Source organism: Schistocerca cancellata, chromosome 12 (assembly GCF_023864275.1).
Source record: "Schistocerca cancellata isolate TAMUIC-IGC-003103 chromosome 12, iqSchCanc2.1, whole genome shotgun sequence".
Lineage (NCBI taxonomy): Eukaryota > Metazoa > Arthropoda > Insecta > Orthoptera > Acrididae > Schistocerca > Schistocerca cancellata.
Genome location: NC_064637.1, coordinates 121,172,405 through 121,185,104, shown reverse-complemented (window position 1 = coordinate 121,185,104; position 12,700 = coordinate 121,172,405). Strand labels below are relative to the sequence as shown.

The 12,700-nt window shown below is 41.7% G+C and overlaps 1 protein-coding gene across 4 annotated transcripts in view; it reads right to left on the bottom strand.

Annotated features, from left to right (window-relative positions):
- LOC126109562 (uncharacterized) overlaps positions 1 to 12,700 on the bottom strand; it is a 119,570-nt gene that overhangs the window by 88,788 nt on the left and 18,082 nt on the right. For all 4 annotated transcript variants that reach the window (XM_049914582.1, XM_049914584.1, XM_049914583.1 and 1 more), the window contains exon 3: positions 12,252 to 12,443. In XM_049914582.1, the coding sequence (XP_049770539.1) occupies positions 12,252 to 12,443 (192 nt within the window). The remainder of the gene's footprint in view (positions 1 to 12,251; positions 12,444 to 12,700) is intronic.

Below are 12,700 nucleotides of genomic sequence, written 5' to 3'. Positions count from 1 at the left end.
AAACAGGCGCAATAGAAAAGACTGTTTAATTATTTAAGCTTCTGGACAAAGTACTACTTCCCAAGTCTCTCTCTCTCTCTCTCTCTCTCTCTCTCTCTCTCTCTCTCTCTCTCTCTCTCTCACACACACACACACACACACACACACACACACACACACACACACAGAGAGAGAGAGAGAGAGAGAGAGAGAGAGAGAGAGAGAGAGAGAGCCACTGTCTCAGAGAGCTGAGGCCTGACTAACAGCATCTGACACGAGCAGCAATCTGCTGAGATGGGTGAGGGTAAGGAGGAGACATTGTGAAGGGAGGGAGAGGGGCAGGGGGAGCAACAGGACAGTATACATAGGGGAAGTCGATATGCTGCATGCGGGAATATACAGAGATGTGCAGATCCAGGGTCTGTGCTGTGCTGTGCTGGTAAACATGCCTTCTATCCCACCAGCCTACCTACTACTAAGGTCTTTTCTCTTTCTTCTCTTTGCCCCCTCCCCTCAACCACCCCGAAGCACAGCCTGGCGACACTGCATCTGTGCAATCTTGACGGCTACTATAAAGAAAGGGATACTCAGTGTGATATCCAAACAAAATAGCTAACTCACATGACAAAATTAGAATTGTGTGGCCAGTCGTGAAGGAAGCGTCTGGTCAGCACCACAAGATTGACGATACAATGTCAGTTCGTAGTAAAAATATTTCTGTTACTGATAAGTCAGCTATATATACTGTATTTAACAACCACTTTCTGAGCATTGCTTGCGAATTAAATAAAAACTTAGTTTCTACTGTGAATCATATAACTCTCTTCGAAAATGGCTTTCCAAGACTGATGTCTGAAATACTTCTCTGTGATACTGACAAGGCGAAGATTGAGTCAATAATTAAGTCACTGAAGACTAAGAACTCTCATGGATATGATGGAGTACCTAGCAGAATATTAAAATATTGTGTTGCAATTGTTAGCCCTGTACTTAGCCATATTTGTAATTTTTCCTTGAAGAATGGTCAGTTTCCTGAATGATTAAAGTATTCAGTAGTAAAATCACTTTATAAAAAGGAAGAAAGGAATAATGCAGACAATTTTAGACCTGTTACTATGCCATCAGTTTTTGCTAAAGTTATTGAAAAGGCAGTGTGTGTAAGGAAAATTGATCATTTTATTTCACATAATTTGCTGTCAAATTTACAGTTCAGTTTTACAAGTGCTTTTACAACTGAAAACGCCATATTCTCTTCCCTCTTTCACGTACTGGATGGATTAAACAAAAGGTTTTGAATGCTTGACATCTTTTTTGATTTAACCAAGGCATGTCGTGGTATTGATCACAAAATACTGCTCCAGAAGTTGAACCATTATGGAATATGGGGAGTAGCTCACAGTTGGTTCGCCTCTTACTTTAGTAACAGACAGCAAAAGGTCATTATCCACAGTGTTGAGAATGGCTGTGATGTGGGGTCTGAGGGGGCATAGTCAAATGGCGGGGGAGGAGGGGACTGCCCCAGCGATCAGTGCTGGGGCAAGTCCTATTCTTTATTTACATAAATGATATGCTCTCTAGTATTACAAGTGATTGTAAAATATTTCTGTTTGCTGATGACACTAGCTTGGTAGCACAGGGCATAGTGTGCAACATTGGCATTGTTTCAAATAGTGCAGTTCAAGACATAAGTTCATGGCTTGTAGAAAATAAACTAACACTAAATCACAGATTCAGTTTTTACAGTTTCTAACACACATCTACAAAACCTGACGTTTTAATTTCCAGAATGGGCATATAAGTGAAAGTGAACAGTTCAAATTTCTGTGTGTTCAGGTACATAGTAAACTGTGTGGAAAGCCCACATTCAGGTTCTTGTTAAAAGACTAAATGATTCCATATTTACTATTAGAACAGTACCTAAAGTAAGTGATAGTTTGCCATGAATAGTAGTCTACATAGCTTATTTTCATTCGCTTATGATGTATGGTATTATATTTTGGGATAACTCTTCCCATTCTCAAAGGATATTTTTGGCTGAGAAACAGGCGGTTCAGACAGTAAGTGGTGTAAGATTGCGAGCCTCTTGTTGACCCCTGTTCATAAGTCCGGGTATTCTGACATTGGCCTCTTAAAATACATATTCTTTACAGTCGTTTCTTGTTAACAATATCAACTTATTCCCAAGAATTACCAGCTTTCACTCAGTTAATACTAGGCAGAAATCCAATCTGTATTTTGAGATTACTGTATACTACTACATCCATTTTCAACAAGCTACCACAAGAATTCGAAGATCTTAGCAGTAATCCATGCACTTTCAAATGAGAACTGAAAAGTTTCTTCATGGGTCACTCCATCTATTCTGTCGAGGAGTTCTTTCAAAAATTAAGCTGATTCCTGTGCGGTATTGTTTATTGTGTTTATATAAACTTATGGCTCTTCTTTTTTTTTGGGTTCATAAACATTTTATTTTATATGTTATTACTTTTATGTTGTAATGTCATGTACGGACACATTCCAGGACTTTGGAGATTTGCTTCTCAATTTGGTCCTACAGAGCCTCGAATGTAAAATGCGATAGGAAGTTCTGGATAAAAATCTGGAGTGGACCCCACTCATGTAACGTAGCAAGGATGTGAAGTCGCCATGTGGTGTCACAAGCCTTTAAGGTATTGACATCAGGCAAAAGCTGTTCATTGTCAGACTCCGGGTAAACCAGATGATCAGCAGTAACTCATTATGTTTGAGCTCATAATATGTTCTAAGATTCTACAACAAACCAATGTCAAGGATATTGGATGGTAGTTTTGTGGATCACTTCTACTACCCTTCTTGTATACAGGTGTGACCTGCACTTTTTCCCCCAAGAACTGGGGATGGTTTTTTGTTCAAGGGATGTATGGCAGATCATAGTTACAAGAGGGGCTAACTCAGCCAAAAATTCAGTATAGAACCTGTTAGGGATTCCATTGGGCCCCGGGGCTTTGTTAAATTTTAACAATTTCTGCTGTTTCTCAACACTACTGACACTAATACTTATTTCACTCTGCTTTCCAGTGGTACGAGGATTAAATTGGGGCAATTGTCCTTGATTTTCCTTAGTAAAGGAATATTTGACAACTGAGTTAAGCACTTCAGCTTTTGCTTTGCTACCTTCAATTTCAGTTCCTGTCTCGTTCACTAGGGACTACGCACTAACTATAGTGCCACTAACATCCTTTACTTATGACTAGATTTTCTTTGGGTTCTGTGAAAGATCATTTGCAAATATTCGGCTACTATAGTCATTGAAGCCAACACACATTGCTCTCTTCACAGCCAAACATGTTTCATTCAGCATCTCTCTACCTGCAGCCCTGTGCTATCTGCAGTAATCTCTGTTTCTTTACAGTGATTATATGCCACAGAGGTTCGCATCTATCATGAATTTTCTACAGCATACATATCAGTACAGTGAGCCAATAATTATTTTAAACTTGAGCCATAGTTTAGATTAGATTAGATTATATTTACTTTCATTCCAATTGATCCATAGTGAGGAGGTCCTCCTGGATGTGGAACATGTCAGAAAAACAACAATACACGACAAATATTTACAACTAAAACAAATAAGCTAATGTACCATTCCACAGGTCCCAAGTGGAATGATCGTCATTTTTAATGAACACTAAGAGTCATTTTACAAATACTAATGCACTGAATTAAAAATAAAAAAGTTTTTTATTTATTTATAAGGTAATAAACATGTAATACAACTACTGTAATACTTATTTACAATGAACACATTACTGCACTGAAATGGTGCAGAAGTTAGATTATACTCACACACACACACACACACACACACACACACACACACACACACAAATTTTCAGTGAACACATTACTGCACTGAAATTGTGCAGAAGTTATGTTGTACTTATATACAAATCAGCTGGTTTTACTAAGAAATTCATCAATGGAGTAGAAGGAGTTGGCCACCAATAAATCCTTTAGGCTTCTCTTAAACTGAATTTCATTGGTTGTTAAGCTTTTTATGGCTGCTGGCAAGTTATTGAAAATGTGTGTTCCTGAATAATGCACACCTTTTTGTACAAGACTAAGTGACTTTAAATCCTTGTGAAGATTATTTTTATTTCTAGTATTGATTCCATGAATTGAGCTGTTGGTTTGAAAAAGTGATATATTTTTAATGACAAATTTCATTAAGGAATAAATATATTGGGAAGCTGTAGTTAGTATCCCTAGTTCCCTAAACAGGCTTCTGCAGGATGTTCTTGAGTTCACACCACATATAATTCTTACTGCACGTTTTTGTGCCCGGAAAACTTTAGCTTGGCTTGATGAATTACCCCAAAAAATAATCCCATATGACATTATGGAATGAAAGTAAGCATAGTATGCCAGCTTCTTCATTTTTATATCCCCTACGTCTGACAAAATTCGCATTGCAAACAGAGATTTGTTAAGACGCTTCAGCAGTTCTGTGGTGTGCTCCTCCCAGTTGAATTTATTATCAAGCTGTAATCCCAAGAATTTAACACTGTCCACTTCTTCTATCTTCTTGTCATCGTATGTTAGACATATACTCTTGGGACACCCCTTACAAGTTCTGAACTGCATGTAGTGTGTTTTTTTCAAAGTTTAGTGACAAAGAATTGGCTAGGAACCAGTGATTAATGTCCACAAATATTTTATTGGCTGATCTTTCTAAGACTACACTTGATTTGCTATTTATTGCAATGTTTGTATCATCGGCAAACAAAACAAACTTGGCATCTGGTAATGTTACTGATGAAAGGTCATTGATATACACAAGAAAAAGTAAGGGCCCCAAAATGGAACCTTGTGGGACCCCACATGTAATTAGTTCCCAGTTGGATGATGCCTGATAGCTTGATACATGTCTCTTTCCTAATAACACCCTTTGTTTCCTGCCAGAGATATAGATTTGAACCATTTTGCAGCGTTTCCTGTTACACTATAATATTCTAGTTTACTTAAAAGGATATTGTGATTTAAACAGTCAAATGCCTTTGACAGATCACAAAACATACCAGTTGCCTGCAATTTTTTGTCTAATGAATTAAGCACATTTTCACTGTAAGTGAAGATAGCCTTCTCAATATCAGAACCTTTTAGAAATCCAAACTGTGACTTTGACAGTATGTTATTTGAGATAAGATGGTTATAAAGACGACTGTACATTACTTTTTCGAAAATTTTTGAGAATGCTGGTAACAGTGAAATTGGACGGAAATTTGATGCTATTTCTTTATCTCCCTTCTTAAACAGTGGCTTAACTTCAGCATATTTTAGCCATTCAGGAAATATTCCACTGATAAACGACTGGTTACACAGATAGCTTAATATGTTACTTAGCTCAGAATCACATTCTTTAATTAACTTTGTTGATATTTCATCATACCCACTAGATGTTTTTGATTTTAAAGATTTTATGATGGACATTATTTCTGTTGGGGTAGTGAGGGTCAAATTCATATTATGGAAGTTACTTGAAATGTCTGGTCTAAGGTAATCCATAGCAGCATCTACCGAACCTGACAACCCCATCTTTTCAGTAACAGTTATAAAATGTTTGTTAAAAAGTTCTGCAACACTATACACATCTGTCACCAATGTATCATTTACTCTTAATGCTATTTGTTCCTCTTCATGTCTGGTTCTACCGGTCTCCTCCTTCACTATATCCCATATTGTCTTTATTTTGTTCCTCTACATACTCTGCCCTGTGCCGGAAGTTTCAAATTCCTCAGTGAGATATGACACTACTGATTTTTTATCTAGTTTACTGGACATACATGTCTTTCTGCTTGTTTTAGTTGTCCTTTGTACTTTGGTAACTATTGTTGTCACAACCGCATCATGGTGACTGACACAAGTTTCGACGTGGGTATCCTCAAAGAGGTTAGGTCTATTTGTTGCCATTAGATCCAATATATAATCATACTGAGTGGGGGTTCCAAACTATCTGTTCTAGGTAGTTTTCAGAGGATATCTTCTCAAGCCCACCAATAACAAAAGCTGTAATTTTCCCAATTAATTGTTTGATTATTTAAGTCTCCACCAATGATTGCAGTATGACTGGGGAACTTAGATACAAGTGAACTGAGGTTCTCTAAAGTTTTCAGTTAGAGCAAGAGATGATTCTGGTGGGTGATAGAAGGATCCAATTATCATTTTATGCCCATCCCTGATACTGAGCCTTGCCCAAACACACATGCAGCTTCAATTTCTGCCTCAATGGATTTGGGTTTCTTGTCTACTGTGACAAATACACCACTCCCATTTCCCATAGTTCCTGTTCCTTTATCACCTGGCCCTATTTGTCACTGCTGACACAAGTTCACTCTACACTAATGCCCATGGCACTGCTGCTATTGAACAATACTTTTCCCACAGCCCAAGTAACTCCAAACCTATAACCTCCTTCCTTGTCACCATAATGAACTATATATTTACCCACAACTACTTCTCCCTTGAAGGCATCTCCTGCAAATTAATCCATGATATTGCAATTGGTACCCTCACAGTACCATTCTATGCTAACCTATTCAGGGGTGAACCACATAGAATCCCAAACCTCTCAACTGGTTCACATTCACTGCTGACATCTACATCTACATCTACATCTACATCCATACTCCGCAAGCCACCTGACGGTGTGTGGCGGAGGGTACCTTCAGTACCTCTATCGGTTCTCCCTTCTATTCCAGTCTCGTATTGTTCGTGGAAAGAAGGATTGTCGGTATGCCTCTGTGTGGGCTCTAATCTCTCTGATTTTATCCTCATGGTCTCTTCGCGAGATATACGTAGGAGGGAGCAATATACTGCTTGACTCTTCGGTGAAGGTATGTTCTCGAAACTTTGACAAAAGCCCGTACCGAGCTATTGAGCGTCTCTCCTGCAGAGTCTTCCACTGGAGTTTATCTATCATCTCCGTAACGCTTTCGCGATTACTAAATGATCCTGTAACGAAGCGCGCTGCTCTCCGTTGGATCTTATCTATGTCTTGTATCAACCCTATCTGGTACGGATCCCACACTGCTGAGCAGTATTCAAGCAGTGGGCGAACAAGCGTACTGTAACCTACTTCCTTTGTTTTCGGATTGCATTTCCTTAGGATTCTTCCAATGAATCTCAGTCTGGCATCTGCTTTACCGACAATCAACATTATATGATCATTCCATTTTAAATCACTCCTAATGCGTACTCCCAGATAATTTATGGTATTAACTGCTTCCAGTTGCTGACCTGCTATTTTGTAGCTAAATGATAAAGGATCTATCTTTCTGTGTATCCGCAGCACATTACACTTGTCTACATTGAGATTCAGTTGCCATTCCCTGCACCATGCGTCAATTCGCTGCAGATCCTCCTGCATTTCAGTACAATTTTCCATTGTTACAACCTCTCGATACACCACAGCATCATCTGCAAAAAGCCTCAGTGAACTTCCGATGTCATCCACCAGGTCATTTATGTATATTGTGAACAGCAACGGTCCTATGACACTCCCCTGCGGCACACCTGAAATTACTCTTACTTCGGAAGACTTCTCTCCATTGAGAATAACATGCTGCGTCCTGTTATCTAGGAACTCCTCAATCCAATCACACAATTGGTCTGATAGTCCATATGCTCTTACTTTGTTCAATAAACGACTGTGGGGAACTGTATCGAACGCCTTGCGGAAGTCAAGAAACACGGCATCTACCTGTGAACCCGTGTCTATGGCCCTCTGAGTCTCGTGGACGAATAGCGCGAGCTGGGTTTCACATGACCGTCTTTTTCGAAACCCATGCTGACTCCTACAGAGTAGATTTCTAGTCTCCAGAAAAGTCATTATACTCGAACACAATACGTGTGTCGTCTATTTCGATATCTACAATTTTGTCATCTGTGCGACAATCTAGAGAAGGAACTACAGTGCAATCTTCCTCTGTGAAACAACTTTGGAAAAAGACATTTAGTATCTCGGCCTTTAGTCTGTCATCCTCTGTTTCAGTACCATTTTGGTCACAGAGTGTCTGGACATTTTGTTTTGATCCACCTACCGCTTTGACATAAGACCAAAATTTCTTAGGATTTTCTGCCAAGTCAGTACATAGAACTTTACTTTCAAATTCATTGAACGCCTCTCGCATAGCTCTCTTCACACTACATTTCGCTTCGCGTAATTTTTGTTTGTCTGCAAGGCTTTGGCTATGTTTATGTTTGCTGTGAAGTTCCCTTTGCTTCCGCAGCAGTTTTCTAACTCGGTTGTTGAACCACGGTGGCTCTTTTCCATCTCTTACGATCTTGCTTGGCACATACTCATCTAACGCATATTGTACGATGGTTTTGAACTTTGTCCACTGATCCTCAACACTATCAGTACTTGAGACAAAACTTTTGTGTTGAGCCAACAGGTACTCTGAAATCTGCTTTTTGTCACTTTTTCTAAACAGAAAAATCTTCCTACCCTTTTTAATATTCCTATTTACGGCTGAAATCATCGATGCCGTAACCGCTTTATGATCACTGATTCCCTGTTCTGCGTTAACTTTTTCAAATAGTTCGGGTCTGTTTGTCACCAGAAGGTCTAATATGTTATCGCCACGAGTCGGTTCTCTGTTTAACTGCTCAAGGTAGTTTTCAGATAAAGCACTTAAAAAAATTTCACTGGATTCTTTGTCCCTGCCACCCGTTATGAACGTCTGAGTCTCCCAGTCTATATCCGGCAAATTAAAATCTCCACCCAGAACTATAACATGGTGGGGAAATCTACTCGAAATATTTTCCAAATTATCCTTCAGGTGCTCAGCCACAACAGCTGCTGAGCGAGGGGGCCTATAGAGACATCCAATTACCATGTCTGAGCCTGCTTTAACCGCGACCTTCACCCAAATCATTTCACATTTCGGATCTCCGTCAATTTCCCTCGATACTATTGCACTTCTTACCGCTATAAACACGCCTCCCCCTTCACTGTTCAGCCTGTCTCTGCGGTATACATTCCAATCTGAGTTTAGGATTTCGTTACTGTTTACGTCTGGTTTCAGCCAACTTTCTGTCCCTAGTACTATATGGGCGTTGTGATCGTTTATTAATGAGAGCAGTTCTGGGACCTTTCTATAGACGCTCCTGCAGTTTATTATTAGCACATTAATATTGTTATTCCCTGTTGCAGTTTGCCTACTCCTATCTTGCCACGTCTCAGGAGGCATCTTGTCGGGCCTAGGGAGGGGATTCTCTAACCTAAAAAACCCCCATGTGCACTCCACACGTACTCCGCTACCCTTGTAGCCGCTTCCGGCGTGTAGTGCACGCCTGACCTATTCAGGGGGACCCTACATTTCTCCACCCGATAGCGGAGGTCGAGAAATTTGCACCCCAGACCTCCGCAGAATCGTCTGAGCCTCTGGTTTAAGCCTTCCACTCGGCTCCAAACCAGAGGACCGCGATCGGTTCTGGGAACGATACTACAAATAGTTAGCTCTGATTCCACCCCGCGAGCGAGGCTTTCCGCCTTCACCAATTCCGCCAACCGCCTGTACGAACTGAGGATGACCTCTGAACCCAGACGGCAGGAGTCATTGGTGCCGACATGAGCAACAATTTGCAGTCAGGTGCACCCAGTGCTCTCTATCTTCATGATCTGGACTGAGGGCGAGGACACCCTATCCGCATCCTCCAGAACCTCAACATCTCCTCCTCCATTCACTTCAACTGGTCCTCCTCATCCCATCAAGCCACCTTCTTCCATGCTGATCTCCATCTCAAGGGTGGCTACATGGGTACCTCTACCAACATCACATCAAACTTACCAACCACTAACAATACATCCACTTTGACAGCGGCTACCAATTCCACACCAAGAAATCCCTCCCATACAACCTAGCATCTGTCGTGAGGAGCAGTCCTCTCCTCCAAATATGCTGATTGTTTCACTGGACCCCATGCAGACCGAAATAATCCTTCACATCTTGTCTAGAATCAGATCTACCTTGTCTCCTCAGTCACCTTTTGTCCCCCACATACTCCATGTCCAGACACAAATGGGAACTTGTCATGATTCAGTGCCACTCTGGACTCTAGCAACTGTATCATATTCTCTGCCAGGCTTTCAACACCTTCTCTTGTACCCTGAAATGAGAAATATCCTCTGCACTACCCTCCTCATTCCTCCTACAATGATGTTCCACTGTCCAACTAATCGAGGCAATATCCTTGCCTTACCCTATTCCATCCATGCTCCCAACCCCTTGCCCATGGCCCATATCCCTGCAATAGACCTAGATGGAAGACCTATTCCATGCATCCTCCAACTACCAATTACTCTCTTTCTGTTATTTCCATCGCAGGGAGGGCTACATGTGAAAGCAGCAATGTCGTCTACCAACTTCGCTGCAAACACTGTGTGGCATTCAATATGGCCACGAGCAATAACAAGCTGGCTTTCAGCACGAATGACCACTGACAGACCATGGCTAAGAGACAACTGAACCACCCAGCTGCCGAGCACGCCACCCGACAGGATCTGTTCAACTTCGACAACTGTTCCACAACAGTAGCTTTTCTGAAATGTGAAAGTGTCAATTCTCCCTGCAACATACCATCTTCCCTGTAGTGCCCCTGGCCTCAACTTTCCTTCACCTGCCTATCCCCTCCCTGTTCCCACTCTAGCCTCACACATGTTCTGTCCTCCCCCACCCCTCCCCCTCACCTTTCTCCTCCTCTGATTCTCTCCTTTCCCCTTACGCCCCACAGCACAGCTTCACACTGCTACAACTAGCAGACTTGAACTGTCCCCTGAACTCTCCCACAGTCACACTATCATCTTCCTTCTCACCCCTACCCCCTATCCCTCTTGTTTCCTGCCCCACCCCTCTTCTGTAGTCCAATTTCCCATCTCAGCAAGGTTACCTGCTCACCTGCAATGCAGTCTCCGACCTCAGTGACTACATGTATGAGCTTACTTTTGTTTATGTCGATGGAATACGAGTGATAACTTAATAATATACACCACTATTTTTCAATGCGCTTGTCTGCCATTCAAAATCTCTGCTAAGTTGTGAGCAGGAATCTATCTTTTCCTACTGTTGTTATTTCATTCCAGCTTTTCCATTATATATTACTGGCCTTTTACCCACAACTTTGCCCACATAAGCATATGACACATTTATCGTACAAATCTTCTCCACCTTGCTTTCTCTTTCCATCTCCTCCTCCCCTTCTCTCCGTCCAGGTTCTCCCCCTTCTTTTTCTAGCCACCCACACCCCTCTCCATCTTCATCTGCATCCTACACCTCCCCATCCTCTCTTCTCTTACTACCTTCCTCCCCCACCTCTCACTCTCCATATCCCACTTCCTTCCCTCTCACTGCTCTTTTCCACCTTCCCCTCTCTTTGCTCGTCCATTCCTGCCTCCCCCCCTTCAACCATATCCTCCTGGTCCCTCTCTCTGCCTGCCTTCTCTTCTACCCCCTCTCCGTCCGCCTCCTCGTCCCCCTCTCCCCGTCCATCTCCTCCTCCCCCTCTCCCCGTCCATCTCCTCCTCCCCCTCTCTCCCTGTCCACCTGCCCCCCCCCCCTGTCTCTGCTCAGCTGTGCCCATTTGCACATATACCTATTGGAATGCATTCTGACAACTGCCAGGCATGCAGGGCAACCTAGATGACAGGCACTGTCAATCCTTTTTCACCCCACCCACATGGGAGCCAGGTTGTCACAGTATGTTTTTCATATAACAAATGATGTGTGTGCCAAATTTTGTTGGAATCAATACGATGGCTTAGGTTGTGGTATGTGAACGACATTATCTTCCTTATGCAAGTTATTTAGAACAGGGCAATTTTACACAGGTGGATGTGTACGAACTGTGGAGGTAACGCTCAAAAATTAAAAGTATTATCCAAGAATAGGAAATTCATAGTATCAATAACTGATACCAAAGGATAACAAGATATTTGGCAAATAGGTTCACATAGTGAATTCCATCTTTACACATGATTTGCTGGTGGCAATGTTTAAAGTTAAGCCACATCAGTGTGACTGCAAACAGAACTGTTACTATAATAAGAACTTAGGAAACAGGAAACTGTGAGTAGGAACCCATCAGGGTATTGATATGTCACAACCTAGCTCCCAATTAGGTCATCGGTCAAAGCAGAATGGCACTATTGGAAACATCAGTGTGCCTATGGACTCCATCCTAATAAAAATGCCTGTAACACTGAACTTTTTCAGACTATTAAACAGAATAGCTACCCCTGGGAAATTCTTGTGGGCTGACCAGCTCCCTGAAGAACAGCTGAGCCACAGACGGACGCTCCGCCGCTGGCAGCTCCTCTGCGAACCAATAGTGCAGCGTACGGCTCTCGCGTGTATGGCTGCCTGTCTGGGCATTCACGAGGAACACCCTGAACTCCAGGGACAGCTGTGCTGGGCTATCATCCGCATCTGAAATTAACCAATGTCTACTTAATTGAAATGAACAACAAGGAAGTGTAACATGCAATCACACTTTATTCATTTACACACTTATTTCACATGACAAGATTATGGCATCAATAATAATATCAAGTGATGAAAAGCAGAGACCATGTGCACCTTTGTAGATTTCATAAAGGCATAAACTCTACAGATACATCGCCTCTGATCCAAGAACTGAAAGAAAGGTGCCTCAACAAGAAGACAGTGAACATTATCAAACACAC